The sequence below is a fragment of the Leptinotarsa decemlineata genome, unplaced genomic scaffold, assembly GCF_025532065.1.
Source record: "Leptinotarsa decemlineata unplaced genomic scaffold, Ldec_3_MD MMD2_tig00001064_RagTag_RagTag, whole genome shotgun sequence".
NCBI classification, from domain to species: Eukaryota; Metazoa; Arthropoda; class Insecta; order Coleoptera; family Chrysomelidae; genus Leptinotarsa; species Leptinotarsa decemlineata.
Window position 1 is genome coordinate 14,327,508 of NW_027412558.1, and position 26,797 is coordinate 14,354,304.

Below are 26,797 nucleotides of genomic sequence, written 5' to 3' on the forward strand. Positions count from 1 at the left end.
ATATTTTGGTGAAGAAAAAAAATGAATTTCAATAATTTACAGTGGTTCCTTTCACTGAATAACAAAAATGATGATCCTCAAATAACAAGGAAGTAATTTACTTGACCACACTTTCATTTATTGAACCTCTACGGGTAATCCATTAGTTGGTGCTCGATACAAACATATTTCATTAAAACATATACATTGAAAGGGGTATATTGTGTATGCATGATATACACATCTTTGTAAAGAGCTTATTTTGAAATTAATTGCTTTCTACTTCCTCTGAAAATATCCCACATTTTTTGTATAAAAATGGAGAAGTAGAAAGCCATAACCTTTCGTTACCAAAAACTAATCTCTCCTAAAAATATACTACTTTCAATTGTGTAACAGAAGCTATCCACCAGGAGAAGTCAACAACTCCAGCTCTGTGAGATTACGTGATTTCAAATATTTGAAATAGTATCATTAGCCATCACAATTCAACTGTAATTGAAATGAAATTACAGAAAAAAGAGGAAGAAAACCACAGAAAAAAGGGATAAAGCCACAAAAAATATTCTTAAATACAATTCTGACAAGCTACATGATAATAGTAATAAAAAAACTACCCTTAATAGGAAGACTCAACAAATTGTCTTTAGTCTGGATTGGCACATTTCAAAGCCAGTGCCATCTCTGTTTTAAACAGCAAAGCACATACTCTGCTGGACTTATTTGGTAGTTTGAACAGGTGAGAGCCTGTTGCTGGAACCCACGCGGGTTCCAGCACTCTTTTGACCTACTCCTACCCTTCTCTCTTTAGGCAGGGTATATTTGTGATCAATAAACATTATTGAATAGAATATTACAATTAGGAAAAGTGATTTAATGCAATAGATATATTTGCAACATTTTGGACTGCTACAATAGAAATATCTCTTCTTATATATTGAGAAAAATGTTTGAAACCTTTGAAGCTTTAAGGAATTGTTATTCACATTGAAATTAAATTATCAACAAAAATATGTGAAATGTAGAGTAAAATGGAAAATGAAAAGCATCTTTTTAACAACACAAGACTAGTTTTTATTGTTAACCATAATTACACAGTATTGAAAATATAAAAATTACTTTATTCTGAGATCGAACACAGTCCTTGATGTGCAAAAAAATGTGTGAAAAATCTCCGTGTACCACGTAAAACCATGACAAGCAGCGCATTTTTCCTAAAAGCGCATTTCTTCTAAACATCTACAAAAAGTACACAGATTTTTTCTCCTAGCTATATTGCAGAACTCATGAGGGATTCTGCTAGACAATTTTAAAAATAAGTGCAAAATTCTATAAGACTCATGTCCTCTGTAAACCACACGCATTTAAGCACATGAATCGATATAAATATTTGTGAAACATAGCGACTATTATACAAAATTTCAACAGCACACTTATCTGTAAATACAAAATTTATATTATCTTGATATTCACAAACGTATGTAATCGTATTTTCGTATGAGGCAACTTTAGTTACAAAAATACTACTCACATTTTATGAAAAAGATTTTTGCTTTAAATTTTATATGCAAATAAATTGAATGAATATTAATAAAAATCCCTTTCTAAGAAGATGCACTGAAAACAGTCTACAACTGAAGAATGTAGAGATGTTGTTCTACAAATCGTTATCAATCTCGAGGAACCACATTAATTTTTTGTGGTATTTTTAACTTCTACAACCTGAATAAAATACAAAATGGTAGTGGAGAACTTTATACAGGTGTAGAACAAACTTCTAATCACCCCGATAAGTTAGATGAGTACATTTGTATTTTATAAATTTATTCTACAGAAAGAGCAGCCTCTGCATTTACAATTAAAAAAAATTGAATGTATACCGTATATAATCTCCTTTTGAAACCTCCTAGACATGTGTTACATTTCTATCCTCTGAAACCTCAAGATGAGTATCAATGTGATTCCTAATTTTTTTTGTACAGGCAAAATTCTTAAAATACGACAAGTTACTGATAAACAGAACATTTTTCTTTGTGAAAAATATTTCGAATTTACGCAATAACTTATCGGGGTGAACTAGAAAATTGTCTTTTGTACACCTGTTCAAAGTTCTCCAATACATAATTTCTTTGAAAAACATTTTTTGTGGAAAAGAAGGTCAATGTTTCTTATTGTCTTTTAGGTTTATACTCTTCAATATCTGAAAAATGAAGCTAAGTTAAGAATCTGTTGAAGTGTAATAGAGAGCAAAAAAAGTTCACCCCAAAAAGTTACTGCATAAAATAAGAGACCACTGAAGAGACCAATTAGTCAGTAACTTAGCTTTCCCTAGATGGTTAACATTTCGAAAAATTATCCTTTTCCGTTCTCTAAACCCAATAAATACGTTAAGTACTAATTGAACTCGGTGGTTTATATTATACTTCAACTGATTTTCTAGCTTTGTTTATTTTTTATATTGTGGAAGGTTAAAAACCAATAAAAAACTCCATTATAATTATTTTTGCAGATTGCGGAAAGGGAAAATGCCGAAAAAGTTAATGAAAAAAAAGAAATCCTTTTTAGTTAATATCAGTTCTGATTAAAGTTCGTTCATTTGGTCTCTATTGTACGACATTTACAAATCAAATAAGGCGAACGACAAAAAATGCTGTTCACAAACAGGAATATACACAGTAAGTTTCTGAATTCAAATTCTGGTGATACCAAGATCATTGTCAACAACACCTCTGACATATTGGACTTCACAAGGACTATTGACCGTCATTATATTTTGATAACAACTATTCACGGAGTACACTTATAGTTACGTTTGAAATTTGTTTCTTTCCTTTTATTTTTGATAGAATCATCTATTAGAAATTGTTCAGTAATGTTTTTATTTCGCATTTGTTTACGAAAAATAACTCCTTCACTAGAACCTGAGAGAAAGCAGTTAAAACAAAAATAAGTACCCTGTGAGTTACAGATAGTTAATTTTTTATCAAGCATTCATATCTTAGAATATAATTCTATTTTATATTACTCATTTTTCGAAAATCTTTCTAACAATAACTTCCAAGAAAAAATACAATTATTATCATACAAAAACACACCTTTCTAGAGAAACAAAAAGAATTGTTTTATAACTTATCCTGCATATTCATAAAGACAAGCTCAAGTCGAATACCCATTGAGAGATTTATCAATCCACCAAATAATTATTTGAATAAATTGTAAACAATTTCCAATGTGAGCAGTACTTTTTCTAAATATGTATTTTATCAAAGCAAGTTTACATATTCAATACACTTACTTGTACTGGTTAGAGGAATATTTATGTACCCTGCGTATTCTGTTTTTCAACTATTTTTTTAAATATTCATAATGGATGGATTACACTTTTGAGCAATTAACGTATCTACATGTTGTAAGAAAATCAAAATTTGATGAAAGAAATTCAAAATAAGAACATAGGCTTTACGGCCGGAGCCACGATTAAAGAGAACAAAATCTGGCCTACTAGACAAAAGTTACATCTCGCAGTATACGCTGATGATGTTTGTCGCAGTAGCGTACTACTTGCCCGGATTTTGTTCTCTTCAATAGAAATTCAAAAGTCAAACAACTGCAGTATTTCTGATTCAAAACCTTTTGATGGAGTACAAAAAAAGTTTTCAAGATTATCGTTCATGTCAATCTTATACATATTTATTTCTGCACTACCGCAATAAATATTTCGACAATTACCCTTTTCTGAAATAGTTCGATATTTGGCCAATTTTCGTTAAAAAAAATAAAAATGCATGTAAAGTTTACATCATCATGCCCAATGCAGGAACAATTCAAATTACTTGGAAAATGCCTACTCGAGAATATTAAACAACATTTGGCGAAGATTTTCAATGAAAAACAACCAAATTTACTAAGAGAAATGAGAATTCCTTGATATTCACTAATAAAAATATACTCCTCAATGTTCTACAATCTCACAGCCAACTTCAGTAGGAAGTTCTGATGGGGCAATTGGCTACACCTCACTCACACTCACAAATCTAGGGTGCTACATCAGATAGACTGACAAATGCATTGATTGCAAATGGGAAGTGAAGGGGGTGAAACGAAACATGTAGAGGATGCTTACTTTTTGGATTTTTTATCTCAAGTTTCAGTGATGGAAAGCGTTAAAAACAAGGTGAACTTCTTTTATATATCCTTCTGTTCAGCTGAAAATAGTAAAAAAAAACCCTGATGCATTTCATCATTGAAATAAAAATTGGTTTACATATTGTATTGTTATTCAACCACAAAAAACTTCAAATGATGGAGAAATGAAAAGTAAAATTCAATTCATTTTTATCTAGAAGCAGAAAAAAATAACACTTGTTCCACTCAATCTCAAATAAAATTAACGTGAAGCATCAAGTTTCATCGGATTGTTCACTAGTAGTCCTATTTTGCCAAAGTATTGAAAAGAGTGGAATGAAAAATGATAGTAAATAAGCGCTGAACTGTTACTTGAAAAGTTTGCTGTTTACGCCTTTTTTCTAGTGATTTTGTTGGTTAGGTTGGTGGACTATACAGGGTGTAACTAAATAAGTGTAAAACATTTAAGGAAGTGATTCCTCATCGAAAAAAAGATAGGATCTTTCATATAAAGAAATTTCATTGGAGCATCCCTTGTTAAGATACAGCCCCTTAAAGGGGGTACATAATATTGAAATCAACCTGACGTTTTGTACTACCAAAAAGACACTTAGCCAGAAATTTATTTGGTTTACCCCATGGTTGTAAGGGGTGGAAAACGCAACCCCTAAAAATTATTTTCAATGTAACTTTTTGTCTCATCATTTGTTTACCAATTAAAAATTCATTTCCGATAGCCTGTTTTATCCTAAACAAAAAATGTCTCTTGGGTTTTTTGCCCAAAATAAACCAGTTCGCACCAAAAAATTATTTTACGAACAACTACAGAGATACATCGTCATAAATGCGAAAATACAAAACTAATCTATCTAGTAGGTAGCTATTAGCGATAGTGACAATTAAATTGGTATGACGCTGTCTGTTTGTGAATTTTCGAAATTGAATTGATACTAATTGTGTGTTTCTGTTCTTAATTGGTTACTTTAATAATTCACTTGTTATTAAAATGGCATACACAAATGGGGAAATGGCTGATTTGCATTACGTTTACTGTCTGTCGCAGGGGAATGGGTTAGAAGCTTCTTGAAGATATGCTGAAATGTATCCTCAACGGCAGCATCCTTCACATAGAATATTTGCTCGACTTCATCAACGAATACGAGAATATGGTTCATTCGACAAAAGAACGCAGGATTGTGGTCGCCATTGAGAAGTACGAAGACCACAGCTTGAGAAAGCAGTACTTAATTTGATTGAAGAAAAACCTACTACCAGTACTAGAAAGATTGCTTTCCAGCTAAATGTTGATCATATGACGGTATTTCGAATTTTGAAGGAACAACTCTTATACCCTTACCATCTGCAACGAGTACAGGCACTGTTACCGCGATATTTTCCGAACCGTCTTGAATTTTGCAATTGGATGCTGGAAATATCTCAATCCTCTCGATTTCTCTCTCTCCAGGAATATATATGAACGAATACGTGGCTCAATGCGCCGACGTCTAGACGCATGCGTAATGTCTGAAGGTAGACAGACATATTGAACATTTACTATGATTTCTACATGTGGTGTGTTATTAATGAATTAGTTTTATTTATTACCCTTTAATTGTTCAATGCAGGTACTAACTACAAAATAAAAATAAATCCAGTTCGCATTTATGACGATGTATCTCTATAGTTGTTCGTAAAATAATTTTTTGCTGCGAACTGGTTTATTTTGGGAAAAAAACCCAAGAGACATTTTTTGTTTAGAATGAAACAGGCTATCGGGAATAAATTTTTAAATGGTAAACAATTATAAGACAAAAAGTTACATTGGAAATAAATTTTAGGGGTTGTGTTTTCCACCCCTTACAACCATTGGGTAAACCAAATAAATTTCTGGCTAAGTGTCTTTTTGGTAGTACAAAACGTCAGGTCCATTTCAATATTGTAACTTTTTCAGTGCTTGTGAAAAAAATTGTTATACAAATTTTATGTACCCCCTTTAAGGGGCTGTATCTTAACAAGGGATGCTTCAATGAAGTTTCTTTATATGAAAGATCCTATCTTTTTTTCGATGAGGAATCACCTCCTTAAATGTTTTACACTTCTGTCCAGAATGTTACTGAAATAAATAATCAGTAAATTTCAGAAAACCAAATGCTTCTTACAGACAGCCATGCTGCACATGGGTTAATTAATGAACCCAAGCGTGATATCGAGACTGGTCTGAGAATTCCATGAAGAACTGGCAAACAAAAATAAATTTACTCTGTATTGAGTGTCAGGATACATATGACAAAAATGCTGATGAGCTAGAAGCAGAGTCTCAACTCTTTATATCAGGAGATGGGTCATTAAGCTCCATATACTCGGAAAACCTTTATAAAGAAACTACTCCTACAGAGCAGGGATCAGCTCGCAGGTACAGGGCTAATCACAAGACACTGTCCACGTAGTATTTGGTCCACCTGAAATAATAGGGATGTATGACAGACCAAAGGGATAGAGGCAGCTCATCATGTTTTATGTGAATGTGAGCCACTAGATCACTAGAGGCAAGCAGTTAATTGGACAACTTCAATGATATCCAAAATATATGACAATTATCCCACAAAACTAAGAAATAACTAAAACACAATCTAGTATTGAAAAATATTTGCTCACAAAAGGGGTAAAGCAACATATTCCCTCAACATATATGGTTTGATAACTTCAACTCAACTATTGTTCTCATAAAAGTCAGGTAGTGCAAAAATTCAAAATTCAATTTGAAAAATTTACTTGTTATCTTTTCTTGATGAACTTTCATCATCCTAGATATCTAGTTACTTTCCTGAATTATTTATAATGCATTTTCAACTGTCACATTATTTACTTAACAATATTTATTTTATACTGTTTTTTTGGAAATATGAACCTTAACTGAACTGAGTTCTCAAAAAAAAAATCCAGTATGTGTGTTCATGTAGACTGTCGCGTGTGACATCTGGATATTCTATTCTTTTTGACTCGTGCCAAAAGAAGTTAGAACTATCATGGTTAGAAGCGAGATTTTTATAGTGACTACAGCTTTCGAAAATGGAAAAGTATCATTTTCCGAAACTTTAACCACTTGAGAAAGCTAAGTATCAATTTTCAATTTTTTCAATTTGTAGTCAAGTTACTGACTAATTGGACTTTCCAGTAGTTTATATTACGCAGTAACTTTTCAGGGTGAACGTTTCAGTTTGCCTTTTAATACACTTCAACAGATTCTCTTTTGATTTAGCTTTTATTTTTTCAGATTGTGGAAGGTTATAAACCCAAAAAAACAGTATAGAACAATATTTAATTTCATAAAAAAATCAGTACCACAGATGCATGAGTTTTTCAATTATTTCATCAAAATGTTTAAAAGAAAAATGAAAAAAAATAAATATCTGTTGAAGAAAATATATGTATCATTTAAAAATCATACCAATGTTGTTAAAGATTTCAAATTCCTCACAAATAACTTGTTACGCCCATATTTAAATTCCATATACCTACATAAATATTATAGAAAAATATTCAACATCAATTATACAATACACCAAGCAAAACAAAGTATGTAATGTATGGAAAACAAATGAATAACAAATAATATAAATTGAAAATCAACAAAATTAAATTCAGTCGACTTTAAAATTCTGTAAATAAATAGAAATAAATAGAAGCGTCCATTGGACAAAAAATAATACAATTCACCTAGTGCCAAAAATATTTACGTATTTAATCATATATACACCTATTATTTGTCACACAAATTTGACGGCACTTACATATGCTTTTGTAATAATAAACGATTGCACAAAGTAACACTTAAAACTCTTACACATTTTCATTTCCTAATTTGAAAATTCATACAATGAAACGATTGACTGGTAGTTAGGACTGACAAAGTAAGAAAGTGGTCCCAATGTACTGCAATAAAAAAAGCATAAAAATTGTCAACAATACAGAAAAAATTGGTTTAAATGCAACATATTAGGGTATTAGCGACAAGAATTAATACATTTGGATTTACTTTTAAGCTAGCTAATTTTAGGGCGTTTTGATAAGGGTTCTGAGGGACTGCTGCAGACCAGTTTGGATGATGAGAAGTTGTCATTATTTCCATAAATACTCAGACTGTTTTCCATTATATCCTGTTTCTGAAAAATATGAATATAAGTTTATATGTTGAAGGAAGAACATTTTCAGTAGGCAATACATTATCGTAGCAGATGCTACTCTTATCAAAGAAGTGTAAATAACAAAAAACTATCTTCCAACACTCTTCCAAATAAATTAACTGTCTGTTTAAGATAAGGATAAGAAAATTTGAAATTGTCCGAGTCAGGTAAATTAGAAAAAATGACTATTTTAGAGCTTATTTAAATGACATTTCAACATTTAGAGCATTCCTATGGGTTTCAAAAGTATTCCAAAAGGACCAGAATTCACCAATTTTGTTTTTTTTCTGACGTTATTTGAAACAATGAACATTTTCCCATTGCCACTTTTCAAGTTGTATAAGATTTCGTCTACAGATTTACAATACAACATTTCGTCTCCAAAAAAAAGAATCACCCGTTATAATCGACAATGGCGACAATCGAACATTTCTAAATTTTGAAACATCGCTTAATCTAACTCTGAATGAAAAATGCATATTTTCTTCATGGCATATATCGTTCAAGTTGGTCTTCTGTACCTTTATGATGTTTTTTTTTTTCAATCATACTTCACTTCACAAAGAGAAAAATGTTAAGTATCACTTTATAAGTGAATGCATTTCAAACCGCTGTGATTTTTTGCGCGATCAATAATGATGTATTGTTGTGTGCTTTCTGGATTTTTGTTCTGCTGATGATCACAAACCAAAAAGGAAGAACACAAGTTGCAAAATCAGTATTTGCATGTTATGGATTTATTGTTGGTGTTGACCCTAGTATACACTGTGCCCTGAATTCGTAAGAATCGTAAATATTGTCGGTATATTTTGGTATGACAAGTTGAATGACGACAGGCTCCATGTTTCACGTTTCATGATCTTCAAATGATGAAAGACATTTTTAGATAATTAAAATTAGATACATAGACTGTGGCCATAATTTATTGTGGTGCAGAGTTCACATATATTCAAAAATATTTGCACCATATGCATATTCCTCATTAATAAGATATTGTATTGTATAATTAAAATGAAAGGATTGATATTCTATTATTATAGCTGTGCTGTCTTCACTAATATAATATAATAATAATAATCTTCAAACAAGAAACAAGAATGTTTATAACAGGGATAAAATTTAAAATAATGATTAAATAAATTATTTCAATATTAAATATCAGTTACATCTACAGCACATAAATACATAAATACAAACACAAATATACATATATACATACATATTTACATATATACACACATACATATATAAATTTCAATATTAAATTCTACAAAAAGGATTTGAAGCTTTATATCTTCTATAAATTATCTGCGAGAGCTTTCGACAGTTGGTAGTACTGTCATCTTCTAGGCACCCTTCAAACAGTTTGAAGTTGGTAGTACTGTCATCTTCTAGGCACCCTTCAAACAGTTTGAAGGGTGCCTAGAAGATAACAGTACTACCAACTGTCGAAAGCGCTCGCAGATAATTTATAGAAGATATAAAGCTTCAAATCCTTTTTGTAGAATTTAATATTGAAATACTCAAAATAAAGGAAAATTAGTTGCATCAATAAAAAAAAACATATATTTATTTTTGAATTATAATGGTAATTAAAAACAAAAAAATGTAATATGGAGATCAGAATTTCAATTAGAGGAAGAAAGCAGAAACTTTTTCAATTCCGATTTGAATTTTGTTTTTTGATTCATTTTAAATTTCTGTGGAAGATTATTATATTTTTTAACTCCTAAATGAAATATTGATTTCCTCCCAAATTTTGAGCGATATGTTTCAACTAGTAGTTTTTTGCTTGTCTTGTATTATTTGTATTTTGTATTTATTTGATTGAATTCCAAATTCGAATGTTTGTGATTTTTTCTAACAGAATGAATGAAACAACAAATTTTCAATTGAAAAATAGACTGAATATCTAAAAGATCACGTGGTATATATAAATTTGACGTAGGTTCAAGATATGGTAATTTGAATATACATTTTGTTATTTTATTTTGCAGTCTTTTGAGAGGATTTATTATTGATAAACTAGCTGTTCCCCGAATTGAAATTAAATATTGTAGATTTGAATATACCAAACAGAAATATATACATTTAAGATATTTTAATCGAATGAAATTTCTAATCCTAAATAATATTCCTAAAATTGGTCCGATTTTCTTTTTTAACATCTCAATATGAGTATTCTAACAGAGACTTTCATCAATGTATAGTCCTAAAAATTTTGTGTTTTGACAATATTTGATCATTTTGTTGTTAACAGTCAAATTCTCTTTGGTTGTGATTTTGTTCTTAGTTATTAAGATTAAAGAAGACTTTTCATAATTCAAACTTAATTTATGATAATTTAACCAAAAGGTTAGCAATATAATGTAATTTTTCATGTTATTGTAAACTTCTTTAGTATCACTAGAAAAGTAAAGCAATGATGTGTCATCCGCGTATAACTTAATATTTCCTTTCAACAATAATTTTGAAACAGAATTTATGTAAATCAAAAATAATGGCATAACCTTTTTGGGTAACAGCACTGGTTTTGAGCAGAAACTTGAAAACATGTAGTGAGAAGTATTTTGTTCCAACAAATTTCAAAACACATGGTATACCAACTCTGTACAATATTTTCTGCAGCTTGTCGTGAAATCAATAATTACACTACAAGAAACGTTAGTAAACTTTATATTCCTTCTTTCTCATTTGCTTGATCAAGAAAGATTCAATAATGAGAGAATTGAGAAAACCTGTTCTAGGACAGCAAGTGAAAAGGTTGAGCAAGTTTTGTGATTTCATTTTAGGTTAATTAGTTTAGTTTAAGTTCAAGTTTCGTTTGATTCAATCCAGATAATTTACATCTTGACAATTTCAATTCCTGTTAACACAAGTCTAATGAGATAAATGTTTTGAATGAAACTTACGATTCCTTCCAAAATCACAGCGATTGGCACCACGCCAGTTGCTTCGGCCACTTGATGTTCAATCAGATAAAACATGTATTCATCATAGAGCAATCTAATCAGATGGAACGACCCGAAACTAGCTGCAGATCTCAGCGTCAGATCCCTGATGACCATTGAACTGTAGAAACTCCACTTCAGTAAAAATTGTCTGGCGGCCTTAGAGAAACTGGGCTTTCCTTCGTACGGCTTCAGAGCACTCTTGACGACATTTTTCAACCAAGAAGCCCATTGCTCAAGCGAATTTTGCTGCTGCAAAGTCAACTTAAAATCGTTCTCGAAACGAGCTACGATCTCGTTGTCACACTGACACACCCAAGACGCCTGTTCTCTGACGCTGTGGAAATCGACGCGGTTCAGATCGGCCAGCATTTGACCTATTTGATTGCTGTTGTGCAAAACTGCTCGAGCGGCTTGAGCCAAGTGGTTGAGGGATGTGTAACGTCTCAAACTGGAGCTGAAAGCTGATACGGCCGTCAGTTTGATCTGCAACATTCCAGAAGGAGCACCCGCCATTGCCGATGTTAACCAGCTTTCCAAATCTGTCAAAGAAAATTTGGGTGAAAAGAGGGACCCTAATTTGAAGCATCAATATAGTTATATTGTTAGTGGTTAAACTTACATGGGTCGGTGAAAATTTTTTGTAGTTGAATTTTGACAAAAAAGTTGTATGAGTAAAAAATCAGGATGTACATAGTTATAGTTTTGAATTTGGGGCAAGAGCCCTCATAACATAACAAACTTCAATACATTTCACTGTTTTTTGGGTATATAACCTTTCACGATATGAAAAAAAAAACAAGCTTAATCAATGGAGAATCTGCTGAAGTGTAATGAGGAGCCAACTAAAAAGTTCACCCCGAAAAGTTAGTCAGTAACTTGTCGTATTCATAAATTTTGCCTACAAATTGAAAAAATCAATAAAAAAAATAACTATTTATGTCATATTTATGCGATAGACTACATGAATACATACACTGAATTTTTTTTGAGAATTCAGTTAAAGTCCATATTTCTATTTTCAACCTCTCTTTTTAGTACTGGCAACCAGGTATCATCAACAAAGCTATTTGAAATACATTTGTTACATGCTAAAATAATATATACAGATTATTTGACTTTTCTAATATTTTCGCGAGTATCTTTGGTGATAATTTTTGTTTCATTCCATTCTATGGCGTGATCACCAGATTATTTTTGAATATGCTTCGCTATTCCCGATCCTGCCATCTGTCTTCTCCTTATATATTCACGATGATCATCTCTTGTCGCATCTAGGGGTGTTGAGGTTTCACCTTATAACTCCTTCCACAGCAACAACGTATATTGTGAATACAATATTTAGTGTTTTCAACCATATTTTCAGGTTTAGTTTGGGTCAAAAGAGATCTTAATGTGTTGGTACTTCTGAAAGTTGTTGTTACATTATATCTAAATAGAACTCCAATTCGCTTTTACAAAATCCTTGACGAAACCTGCTTGTCAAAATTCAACTACAAAAAAACAATCCACTGACACATTATGTGAATACAAAAACCTCTTTCAAAGTATCCCCTCGTTTACCTGTATATTTTACCTTTTAACCACTAATGATATAACTGATGATTAGCCCCCGAAGCATGTAGGGTCCTGGTTTTAGAAATAAATTTTTTAGTATTCTTTATTAGAATACCTTCACTCCACTTCGAGGATGGACTACCTCAACATCTATATTTCTTTACCAAGCCATTACAAATTTCCTAAATATGTCTGAGAATGTAGTAATTTTATAAAACAGTATTTTGCATGACTATGCTACTAGGTACATCATCACTAACGTCATAGAAATCGTTCAACCAAAGGAGGTTTTTACGGAATTTCAAGTGTTTGACAGTTTATTATCCAAAATTTTGAAATAATCGCACATTCATTAAATAAGAAAAAAAGTATAATACTATTTTATATTATTCATTTTTTTAAAAATCTCTCTAACAATAACTTCCAAGAAAAATACAATTATTATTATACAAAAATGCAGCTTTCCAGAGGAACTAAAAGATTTCTTTAAAACATATCCTGCATATTCATAATATCACGCTCAAGTTAAATACCCCTTGAGAGATTCATCAATATACTAACAAACAAATATATCAACAATATAAAACTTCACAATTTTAAGCAAATGGGTATTAATCAATGATAATTATAATAGTTACTTATTTATTTTTGATATACCGTGTGACACAGACTTATGGTACACCCCCCTTTTTTTCTTTATTCTTTCTTCTATTTTTACGGAACTATTAATATTGATTATGCTTACAAAGAGGCATTTTTTGACGTAATTTGAGATTTTTTCAACTTCCGGTTTTTCCGGAAATCTCATCAACGTTTAATTTTTAAATAGAACACCCCGTATATTATTACATTTTTGAAATCTGCACAATTTTCTGAATTCAATGATACCCCATACTTGATATTTTAAGTGTTAAGACGCTCGGTTTATTTTTCGATCTAGAGAGCCATGAAAAGTATTTTCGCAATTTAATAAAGGTAAGTTAATGAGGTGGCTATGAATTACAAACAACTTTTGACATTTCTATAAGCTGACATTGTTTGTTAGTTACTGAACACATTGTTGTCAATCGGATTTCTAACAGAAATAAGTTAAAAATGCCACAAGTGTATAACAGAAACGAGAAAGTAGATATACTATTGATTTATGGGGAATGTCGGCAAAATGCAGTTGCGGCTCACCGGTTATACTCGGAGCGATATCCCGCACGACAATGTCCGGATAGAAATTATTTCAAGCGTCTTGAAGAGGAGTTCAGACGTGAGCCTGATCATAATGAGGGTAATGAAAATTTTATTATATCTGAAGAAATGGAAATAAATGTCCTCATGAGGTTGGATATCGATAAAACAGTATCTCTTAGGCAGCTGGCTTTTGAGTTGGATATCAGTCGTGAAAGTGTAAGAAGTATTGTAAAAAAACACAAGTATCGATCTTTCAAATATCAACTTCACCAACATCTGTATGACGCCGATAGCGTAAGAAGGGTGGAATATTGCAGATGGATTCTACACAATAATGTGCAGCCCAATAATGAGTTTTTGAAAACAACTGTATTCTCAGATGAGTCAAGATTCACCAATTTTGGTTTCTTTAATAGACAGAATACCCGATATTGGGCACAAGAAAATCAGAATTTGTTTTGGTAGGGAAATTTCCAAGAACGTTTTGGATTCAATCTCTGGCTGGGAATAGTAGGGGTTAGGATAATTGACCCCACAATATTTGATGGTCCTTTGAGTGGTGATAGATACTTAGGTTTTCTCAGAAATGAAATTGAAGGATATTTAGAAGATTTACCGCTTAATCTGGCAAATCGACTGTTTTTTCAGCAGGATGGAGCACCTCCCCATAATAATAGGATAGTGACAGAGTACCTTCGTGATAGATTTGGGGAGCAATGGATTGGAACACATTGTCCTATTAGGTGGCATGCTAGATCACCCGACTTAACCCCGTTGGACATTTTCATTTGGGGTCACTTGAAAAATATTGTCTACGCAACGTCCCCAACAACCCGCGAGGACCTGGAAGTACGAGTAAGACAAGCCATTCAAAATATAACGCCTCAACAATTGGCAAGTGTGATTCAAAATACCGCCTGGATGTTGACAGTCTACATTTCGAACAGCTGTTATGATTTATTAGTGTATTTTAAAAAAGTTTTGGTTCTTAAATGAATTACAATATGAGAAAATGAATGTCCAAGTTTTATTCCATACAATGATGTTGATTCGTTGTGCTGATTTAATTGAAATAATATTAATTCTTTTCACGTTCATGTCCCTCTAGATCGAAAAATGAACCGAGCGTCTTAACACTTAAAATATCAAGTATGGGGTACCATTGGATTCAGAAAATTGTGTATATTTCAAAAATGTAATAATATACAGGGTGTTCTATTTGAAAATTAAATGTTGATAAGATTTCCGGAAAAACCGGAAGTTGAAAAAATCTCACATTACGTCAAAAAATGCCTCTTTGTAAGCATAATCAATATTAATAGTTCCGTAAATATAGGTGAAAGAATAAAGAAAAAAGGGGGGTGTACCATAAGTCTGTGTCACACGGTATATATTACAATTTTTTCTTGAATGATAACAATGAACAGCTTAATCTTTTTTCATATGGTAATTTATTGTACTCAATCAAACCTTTGATTACTAATGATTTCATGGAATTGCGCTGGTTAGTTCTGTTTACATATAAAAGATCAAGATTTCTAGTATTGTGGTTATGTATGTTGAATGTGATATTAATGAAGGATTCAAAGTAGGATGGTGGCATTTTATTGAGAATTTTATAAATAAAAATCATAATCATATAAAAAAATCTCTGTGATACTGCAACAACTCCAAAATAAATGCAATACTAGTAACTTTAGGTAACCTAAGAATGATCCGGACTGCACGGTTCTGTAGTTTCTGTAACTCTGGTGTCTGATTGTCATTTAGGAAGTAAAGAATGGAAGAGCAATAATCGAAATGCGGTTGTATTATGGATTGGTATACAAGTATCCTGGTTTCCATAGTCAAATCTTTACTTATTCTTGAAAAGAAGTAAAGTTTCTATGAATTTTCTAATTAATGTAATTGAAGTGTATATTGATATAGTACATATATATAATATATATAGGGTGGTCCAATCATAATGCACGATGTAAATTGTGAGTCACACCTTAAAGCCAAATTTTTTGCCCAACTTAATTTGACACTTCTTTGAGTGTCATTTCTTTTCGAGTTTGAAAGCCGTGGATTTTTGGAACTTCTTCCTGACGTTTCGCTGGCGCGAGTGGCTAGCTTCTTCAGAAGTTTAACCATCATGGCTTGCTGTCCAATGACTACCTTTTCGGCTTCGTAAAGCGTATTTATGCCTTGTCAGGTAATCAGTTGTATTTGTACCTGTACTCGTTCCTGCACTTGAACTTGGAACATTAACAATCTTGTTTCCTGTTGTCCTGTTCGTTATTCTCGAATTCCTTAAAATGGGGTTCCGTATTTGATTGAGGTGCACCGCTTCTTCTTTTCGGTTGAAATTCTCCGTGTGTTTGTGGATCTCTATTGCCTCCCGTACCAGTCGGCTATGGTATCTCTGGTTGGGGGCAATTAGTTCTGTGTTTTCAAATAAAATTCTGTAGTCTCCTTCACTAAGTGCGTGTTCTGCCACAGCTGACTTGTCCGTTTGGCCTAGTCTACAGTTCCTTTTATGCTTTTTTAGTCTTGTTCCCATAGATCCTTTGGTGGTTCCGATATATACCTTTCCACAAGTACACGGTATGCGATAGACCCCTGCTGCTGATAAAGGGTCTCTTTCGTCTTTAGCCGACCTGAGACTTTGTTGTATCTTCCTCGTGGTTTTGAAGACTGTTTCGATGTCGATGTACGCTTTACGAAGCCGAAAAGGTAGTCATCGGACAGCAAGCCACGATGGTTAAACCTCTGAAGAAGCTAACCACTCGCGCCAGCGAAACACCAGGAAGAAATTCCAAAAATCCATGGTTTTCAAACTCGAAAAGAAATGACACTGAAAACATCATCCGTGAAAGTCTAAACCATTTTGACACTTCTTTTTTCCAGTATTTGACAAATTCAACCATGGAGAGGTACACAATTATACTTCTTCGAAAATGAGGTCGGCCAAGCAGTTACCGTAAATGGTTTTCGTTACCGCGAGATGATAACGGACTTATTGTGGCCAGAAGTTAAGGATATGAACCTGGACGATATGTGCTTCCAACAATTTGGTGCCACTTGCCTCACAACCAACGAAACAATGGCTATTTAACGCGATAAATTCAGTGGCCGTGTTATCTCATGTCGTGGGGTTGTTAATTGGCCACCACATTCATGTGATTTGACACCGTTGGACTTCTTTCTTTGGGGATATCTAAAAGTAAAAGTGTACGTCAAGAATACAAGAACAATTCAAGAGCTAAAGGATGAGATAATTCGGCACATTAACGACATTGTACCTCAATTATTCTTTGAAAACTTTTTATTTTATTTACAATGGTTGGACCACCCTTTAGATAGTAATAGAGAGCCTAGGTGTTTGAACGGCAAGTGAAGTAGGTACATTTTTTCAACTGTTATTTTAAAATTCATGAATATTTAATTTTGAATATACATTGCATAACACTTTTCTGCCTGAATTTACTATGGAAACTGATGGATATTCATATTACAATGTTCTCAAGTACATCGCTTTTAGTTAACCGTCCCCACAATGAGGTCGGTCAGTTACCATGAACCGTCAGGTGACTCTAACATCTAATTTAAAAAATTAAATAATGAAATGAGTTCTGATACAATACAATAAAATTCCTTCTCTTGAAATTACACCCAATTGTATTTTTATTAGATAACTAAAAAACTATGCATCAGAAGACATTTTCAGCAGTACATCATAATTTTATTCTTGCCAGTTAAAATGAAAAAATACTTACTTTTTGCAAAATTTCTTATACTTTGCGTCAAGGTAGCCGGTATAGGTTTCAGTACATCAGGCACCAAAACTTGTATCAGATTTTGATAAAAAACCAAATCAACCTGTCTCATAAACTGTTGAACTGGCTCCAAATTGCAAAGCGAAAAAAGTTTCGCTTTAGACAGATACTTCTCTTCCTCACATTCATCACTATTGTTATTATACTGAGATCTGAAAGCAAGATCGTATTGGATATTATGCTATTTCAACTTAGCAAAAAACTTACCTCCAAAATTCTCGCCACAGAGATTCAACGGTAGAAAACTCTAAGCTCAAAATAGCATCAAGGAATGCCTCGAGGTGTTCCCTGTATATTGATTTTAATGTGTCAACATCTTCAAAGCCGCAATCTTCTGGCAAGGGTTGACTGAAATGAATATCTGGGAATGCAGGTATAGCGCTGCTACCATCGCCAAGATACGAAACATGCTGGGACAAAGTGCTATTAGTAATAGAATCCGACGGGTCCGAATTACGTTTGAAAGGTCGGACAGTTCCCTGTGCCTTTCCTGTAGTATTTGTCGTATTGAGGACGACCCTGCTGCTCTGATCTTCTATGTTCATGAGAGCAGAGCCTGGTTTTACCCTGATTCCATAGTAGTGATATTTTGAATTTCCCCTAACAATTAAAACCTAATTAAACTATAACCTTATAAGGATTATTTTCATTATTACCTTGTTCCTAATCTACGTGTTCTCAAACCTAAAAATACTGATCTGATGAGCTTCCCAAAGGAAGCAGCATTAACAGGTTCCAGTTTGTTCTCGGCGCAATGTCTGAGATAATGAGCATACAGAGTAGATCGAGGCAAAGAAACTCCCTCTGCCGTTTCATAATTTTCCAGTAACCATTGAACCTATATTAGAAAAGCAAATCAAAAGACTGTCACTCCGATATGAAGTCGAGGAAGAGAAATACTTTTTATATTGGTTACACATCATAGAAAATTTTTATTGCATAATTAAAAAAATCATTACAAGGGAGCAAAAAAAAAAACATGTCACTATTGAAATATAACAATTTTAATTTTCAGAATAGGTTCCGCAATAGTGCATTAATTTACCTGTCTTCATATCAAGACTATTTTCTACTGATTTTTTCCTATAACACAAATACTAAACATAAATGATTATTAACAATTATGCTATGAATAATTTAACTTGAATACGTTAAAATATAAAAAATTGATTTTAACATCTATTTAAAAAAATTAACATTTTTATATGTGCAGAATAACCATATACTGTTATCTCAGTACTATCATGTTGCGAAACTATATTTTATGTCACTGATCAAGAACAAGAATAATTTTTAATTAGAATATATATGTTTTTAAAATTTTGATTAACAATATTGTTTCAATCAATTTTTTTCGACAAGTGAATAAAAGCGCACAGTTTGTATGTTTACAAGAAGGAAATGTATGAAAGTTTTCAAGATTTATATACATTTTTTGTAAGTTTATTGTTGTCAACTTTATATATTTGTTTCTTTCTTGAGGTCACGAGAGGTAATACCTCCAAACCGAAAGCGCGGTCTGCAGGTGATCTACTAGAATAATTTCAGCATGGTCCTGCTACTGGATGAACTAGAAACATCTGCTATAATTTAATATCCAGCGTGGAATTAGCCGGGGAAGTAGTTGTTTTCCGATAGAAGTTTACCAAACCCTATTGTGTAGTAGTTGAGGAGATCACCCGAAGGTGATTGTGGATACTAACAATTGAAACGCCGTGAAGTAACCTGGCTTGGAATCTCGTAAATTTTCATTTCATGAAACACAATTGAACAAAAAATAAAAATCAAAAATAGTGTTTCATTTCACTTTCATTTCATTTCAGTTTTGTTTTTGCTTAATATAATTGTTATTTTCAGCTATTCAGTTTTAATTCTTCTTTTTTACTAATTCTTTCATAGATTTCAAATCATTTTATATAATATCATACAATGGAAGTCCGAAGTGATGGAATTCAAATGTTATATGTGTAGTGTCGGTCCCGAATATTTTGTTACTACAGAGTTATTCATTATGTATCCAATATGTCAGATATTTTTAAAATAATGTTATTAACAAGGAAAAACTCCTTTTCGAGCTCTGAGGAAAAATTTAGTCAAATTTAAAAAGTTAACAAAGTATAAAAATAGAAAAACTGAAAATAATCGATACTGAAATAAATAAATAGAAGCCAATAATTTTATCACGGAACAAATATTATACTTTTTATCGACTTTTTCTGGGTATTTATTATCTTCCACAGTCTGAAAAAATATAAAAATTATAATGGAGAACTTTATACAAGCGTAGAAGAGAGAACTTTATACAAGTGTAGAAGGGCAAACTTTTTAGTTTACGTTTGTTTGAAGGTGATTGACAATGTTTCATGATGAATTTCACTAGTTCGGACTTCCATTGTCTACATCTTGATCTTCAACAGAATGGCTACTCCAAAGCGATGGTAGAAAAGACTCTGGCTAAAAGACAGCAGGAGCCTCGCAAGGAAGAGAAGCCATCACAACCGGTGCTTGCACTTCCCTACATCAGAGGATTATCGGAGAAGATAAGAAGAATCCAGTAACACTATCCGTAGCATCCTCACGAAAACCAGGCCACCAAACGCGGACTGCGATTCCAAGAATTGCATTTACCGGATTTCCTGTGAGTGCAGAAAATCCTATATTGGTGAAACTAAGAGGCCATTGAATGTTCGCATTGCCGAGCATAAGAAACACACACAGCGAGGAGAAACCAGCAAATCAGGAATAGCAGACCATGTTTGGACCCATCAACACAACATCGAGTGGTCCCAAGCTGAGATCTTACACAGAGAGGAACATTGGTTTAGGAGAAAATTCAAGGAAGCCGCATGCATGTTGTCCAACAACGTATTCAGCGTAGAAATACGCAACATATGGAAACCCATCATCGAGCAAACAATGGCCAACTCCCGCCAAACGGTCATCTCCAACGGAACCAGTGAAGCGGAAAATGGAAAGCGGAGATGAGTGAAAGTACTCGAACAACCTATAAATAGTCATCTCTCGGAGGAATCAGTCCAGTCATCACCCGAAAACGATTGTCGATACATACTAACAATCGAAACGTCGTGAACTAACATGACTTGGAATCTCTCAACTTTTTATGTTTATTTTCTTTTTTCCTTTCTTCATTTTTATTCATTTTTTGTTTCTATTTCTACTTGTATTTTATTTCACTATTATTTCATTTCAGGTTTTTCTTTGCTTAATATAATTGTTATTTTCACTTTTAATTCTTCTTTTTAGTTGTTTCAGGGATTTCAAATCATTTTATATAGCAGACAATGGAAGTCCGAACTAGTGAAATTTTTAGTTTACCCCGATAAGTTTCATATTTCAAAACTCCTTTGACGTCTGTCGAAGAAGTAAAGAAAAAAATAATCAAAAAGGAATAACTGCCAATATATTTGAATTTTTTTGTACATTTCTGAAGACGGAGGCAGATTTTGGCTTCCGAAACGTTAAAATAAGTATTGTATTATTTGTTAACAACTTTTTTGATAGGCAAAATTGTTAAATACGACAAGTTACTGATAAATAGAAGATTTTTCTTTGTGAAAAATACTTTGATTTTCACGCAGTAACTTATCGGGGTAAACTAAAAAGTTTGCCCTTCTACACTTGTATAAAGTTCTCCATTGAAATTTTTATATTTTTTCAGATTGTGGAAGGTAACAAATACCCAGAAAAGGTCAATAAAAAACTGATTTTCCTCCACAAAAAATGACTTTCGTTGAAATTATTATACCTCATTTAAAAAAGTAAAATGTATGTAAAAAAATAAATTAAAAGGTAAAAAAAGATCATTTGATGAAGAATGATAGAGTTGCGACAAATGTTCATGCGAAAAGGAAATGTGCGATATCATGAGCAAGAGAATGGGACAGGTTGGAGGGACTTACAGTTGCGGGTGACACCCTAGTGGCGTGTCCTAGGGCAGATCCTACGTCTTCGCCTGCTACTACTTGTCCTGCTGATTGAGAAGCATGCACAGTGGCTGTGGCAACGTAATTCGTTTCCTGCACCACCCAGGTTAGTCAAAGGGATAGAAAAGAGCACCCATAAGCAACTTAAGCTAGTTTATTAGTCATATTATTTTGACACATATAAATCATAAGTCAGACATTTTTTAGCATAAGCAAGTTTTAGTATGATTGCTAGTTTATTAGTTGATGATATTGCTATGAGAAACTATTACTATTTGTGATGAATTTTTGAACTGAATGTGATATATAAAATATGTATACTTGACCAATGAATCAGTTTTCATTACTGTTATGAAATATGTGAAATTGTATGCAGATATTTATGCAATCAAGCAAAAGTTATACAGTTTCTAACTGATTCTAAATAACAAAATTTCCAATCTTGATATACTATATTTAAATGAATTGACTAGAACCATTTCATTGAATCCAATTTTTTTAGGACAACAGAACTCTCAAAGTTATAAAAAATTGACTTACTATTTTCCAAATTCTTCTAAATTACACAAAAATAAACTTCTAGTTTACTATAATTTAATTTATTTTCAATGTAACAAGAATTGATTTCAATATCAAAATAGAAACGGTGAAATCACCCCATTAAATTTTGTTTGCAGTTGAGCTCATCCAAATAATCAACTGAAGCAAATGAGCAATGGAAAATATGATAAAAATATGTTGTTATCCAACGAAAACACTCCTTTCATAGAGAAGAAGTGTAGCACCCTTTCTTGATGAATAACGTCCTCAAATATGGAGTAGCGTAGTTTATTCAAAAAACATTTCGTTGTGAAATTTTCACTAAACAGTTTTACAAAAATGCAGCAGGTGTTTCGCCATAGGCGTGTCTTTTAGAGTACTTTATGAAGGTACATGCAATTATGTTGGAGTTTCTGCAGCAGTCAATCTGTGTCTTGGTTTATTTGAAAGATCATCTGCTCTCAGTGGTCATGTTGTATCTGGGGGGCTCATTTCGTTTCAGTGAGGGGGCCAAAAACATTTTCTCTGTATTCCTTTTAAAAAATACTGCAGTGTCTTCTCATAGACAATCGACTTCACGCTATAGTTTTTTAAAAATGTAAATTTTGTCCAACCTTGATAGCTATTCCTAGAGGAGTTTTTTATGTCCGCATTATATAACGTTTGTGTTTTGTATATGTATTCCAAATTGGAAGATTTTTTCGTGAGATCCACCAATGTTTAACAAATTAATATTTCATAATTTTTCCAAAATTATGAAATATTACATAGTATACTAATGCCATACAGTAGTTTGTAGTTTTTAATTAAAAAAAGTTTCTCGGAGGGGAAAATTCAATTTTGTTTCCACTATCTGCACTACCCACAATGTACAGCATGTTAACAAAAGCCAGTATTTTATGAAAAAGTATAATAAATTACTGAGTTTTATGAGTAATCAAGTCACCATCCTTAATATAGGTTTAGGGGATGGAATTGACATTACGTTAACCACCTTATGCAAGACATGACAGAATAAATGACATAAAAATCGAATTTTATGAGAGCCATACAGGAATTTTGACCACTGAATATGGAAGGCACTTTTCCAAAAATTAAAATTTTTCCTGTTTTCTTAAACCACTTTTATTTTCCAGCGTTCGGTCTAGAAAGATCCCAGTTGTCATTAAAATTAGATTTATAAAAGCTGCACAAGAATTTTTGATACATATACCCCCCTCTTGAGTTGGGTTTTAGCATTTCCAGGATTTTCCTGTTGACCACTCTCTTACGAGGTATCAAATGATCCTCTGAAAATTCAACATGGTCTTGCAGTCTAGAAGTAGCTTTGAAAAGTGATTCTTCACTTTTACAATTGTTAGGTAACGTAAAGGACAAGATGCTGGTATTAATGATACAAGTTGGGAGGACTACGACAAAATATGCTAGTTGTACTAAACAAGTTATTAAAATTCATTTCAAAGAACACCCGACTTATACTGATTTTACGAAACAGAAAAGTCTAATGTTGATTTACACCTTCCATTGCTCAAAATTGTTGAAGTAATCTCTAGACATTTTCGAAACTCTAGAAATAGCAAGCCTGAGAACTGTGAATACAAAGGTCCCATTTCAGTAACTTTTTTATAAACCATTTTTCCAAGTCAGAGTAAAATTCTCAGGAAATTTGATCTCCATGAATCATTGTCAATGGTGAAAATTGGGGTTTATTCGGTTGGATATAAAAAAGGCATTTTGGTATTTAGAAATTGGTTTATATAATCTAATGACGTCAACTTGTTTGTTGATACGTGCGTCGAGAAGAGTGTTACAGTTCTGCTGTGAAGAAGAAGTGTTTTTATTTTATTAATTCCATGACAAGAATGCCAAATATGTTAATGATTTTAAAAAACACATTAGCATTGGATAAAACTCCTCACATACATTTCTATGCAATGGTTTTATGATGAAAGTAAAATCACTCACCGCATTTGTTGTTTGCGGCGACACTCTATTAGAAGGTATAAGAGATTCGGCATCTACAGTATGTTGAACAACATACTGTCCTCCAGTCGTAGTATACCCAACAGTTCCGGTCACAGTGGTGGTACCAGCATTTGTAGCTGTATAGTACTGACCTTGTCCCTGTCCTGTATTGGTTATGGGATATAGAGTTGCCGATTCACCAACTGTATATACCGGATACGCCCTGGACAGAAATATTCTCTTAATTCTCATAAAAATGATGTATTGTTCAATGGAAAATTGTTACATGTTTATGGTTCTTATTGATTAGGTGGATGCTAAAACTCATTTTATTTTATCTTCGAATGAACACCGTTCCAAATTCCATTGTTTTTCAGCTATCAGTAGTGAACATAAGTTTCAATTGTTATTATCAGACTTTTCTCACAATACAAATTTCAGCATTTTAAATTTTCACAAATAAAAATTGCTAATGTAGGCTTGTTCTTGCAATGATTTCCCTTTTTACTGAATACTTATCATATGAAACTTATCATCAAGCCCTCTTTTCCAGTCGTGTTTAGTTAGTTACAATGCAAAAAACATTGATTATTCAATATCGATCTGTCACTTCAATGAAACTCAAGAGAACAAAATATGTAAGGAATATGAACATTCATTGTACTTACATTTGTGCTTGCCCTCCATTGGTCTGTGAAGCATATATTTCCGGTTCGACATACTGAATATGGTAACCTTGATGAGAAGCCACAGTGTCTCCTTCAGCAACTGAAATGAAAAAAGTAATTAAAAAAAATACTTGAAGCTAATAAATGAAATAAGTTATATTGGGATGGAAAGGTTTTGACTTTCTTCTTCTCCATCTTCATACTAAAAATGTGCGAAACTTCTATGCATGATCTAAACATCTTTGTAAAAAGTTTATTTTGAAATTTTAGCTTTCTTCCTTTTTCTGGAAGTTTCCCACATTTTTTGTATAGAGGTGGAGAAGAAGAAAGCTATAACCTTTATTTCCCCAAAAAAAATCTCTCCTGAAATATATACTTACTCTTTCAATTTTAAGTTTTATATACTTTTTTTTCTTTGTAAGGAAAAGTAAAAAATAAAAAAAATCAATTTAGGTGAATTTTTGACTGATTTTCGATTGTTTAAAATATACCTAAGAAAAAAATGTTCAAACATTCATAAAATTAAATATTAAAAATGTAAATAAATTTTCAGCATCTTTCAAAAACCCTTTTTCTTCTTAAAAATTACATTAAAAATAGTTTGCTAATATACCTATATGATGATAAAAGTTTTAATTAAAACGCGTTATTAAGATTGAATTAAAATGTATAATTTTTTTAGTATATTTTATTATATGTAATGCATATAATACCAACAAACTAAATAGCTACATAAGTTTCAACATTCCACTGAAAATCCTTATAAAATCAGAATGACAATCAACAACACTGACAATGTGATTTGATTTCATTTCCTATCTTTGATAAATAATTTTTCGAAAAAGATAAAGACACACAATTACCCATTTCAGAAAAATTCAAGTCAGACTCCCCAGTTGCTTTGATCTCAATAGTAGATATGAATATAGAATATGAATTTCCACAATACGAGATAATTCATCAATCGAACAAGTAACATATACATATAAATTCTCACATTACATTTTGAAGAGAAATATTTCTGTTCACTCCAAAAATCACTCAAAAACATCTCGACACACTGAAATAAACTTCCAAACTGACATCCAAACATCAAATATTCGATAGTTAATAAACCCTTGATAGCAAAGAGGAATAATGTGAATCAATTGGAACGTTAATAATGTGATCACAATATATGTGATGTGTTTCCCCTACCTGTTACATGGATTGTAACATACACTTAACATCACAAAGAGTAGACGTGAAAAAAGAGATTAGAGGTGGAAACGAGGATATTTTGGTAGTCTAGGCAAGGGCGGAGAGATTTCAAATTCTAAAAGGATATAGATCAAAAGAAAAAAGGGAATATTATAAACTATCATTAGTAATAACCCAAGGGCTGTAATAATTTCGAGCTAATTTCACGATAATTTTTGAAAACACGTAGTAAAAAGTAACACGTTTGAGAAAATTATAATAAAACTGTGGGTATCCATCAGTTTTCGTGGGCTATTCAGTTAGAAAATGTTTCTCAAATTATATTTATATTGATATATTCAAAAAATATACTTTTATACATGTAAATGAAAAACATTGAATTAAGACCCAATATTTTTTAAAGAAAATTCAACCGAGCTTGCGCATATGGATAGATGCAAAAACGGCAAAAACGTATCAAGCCTATGGTTGATGAAATAAGACAAACCCAAATGAGTTTTCAATGTCCCACTAAATTACCTGATATGACATTATTAGATTTTACGGGGATTCTCGAAATCCTCCCTCCCACCACTTGACCTTGAAATCACGTAACAAGTCCTTGACTAGATAACCTTCAAACTGTTTAAACTTGAACTGCCCCATATGACCTTGATAAGCCATGTTGAAGGTCATTCAACG

At 32.3% G+C, this 26,797-nt stretch overlaps 1 protein-coding gene across 7 annotated transcripts in view; it reads right to left on the reverse strand.

The window, feature by feature from the left end:
• Positions 1 to 1,666: 1,666 nt before the first annotated feature.
• The window catches only part of Rfx (regulatory transcription factor Rfx), a 57,926-nt gene continuing 32,795 nt past the window's right edge, over positions 1,667 to 26,797 (reverse strand). For 6 of the 7 annotated variants that reach the window (XM_023159610.2, XM_023159608.2, XM_023159607.2 and 3 more), the window contains 8 exons: positions 24,917 to 25,016; positions 24,249 to 24,471; positions 21,720 to 21,836; positions 18,456 to 18,637; positions 18,007 to 18,399; positions 17,740 to 17,951; positions 11,201 to 11,781; positions 1,667 to 8,267 (listed from right to left, as the gene is read on the reverse strand). In XM_023159610.2, coding sequence (XP_023015378.2) covers positions 8,148 to 8,267; positions 11,201 to 11,781; positions 17,740 to 17,951; positions 18,007 to 18,399; positions 18,456 to 18,637; positions 21,720 to 21,836; positions 24,249 to 24,471; positions 24,917 to 25,016 — 1,928 coding nt within the window. In that variant the 3' untranslated portion in view covers positions 1,667 to 8,147. The remainder of the gene's footprint in view (positions 8,268 to 11,200; positions 11,782 to 17,739; positions 17,952 to 18,006; positions 18,400 to 18,455; positions 18,638 to 21,719; positions 21,837 to 24,248; positions 24,472 to 24,916; positions 25,017 to 26,797) is intronic. The other variant, XM_023159611.2, reaches the window with a different exon arrangement.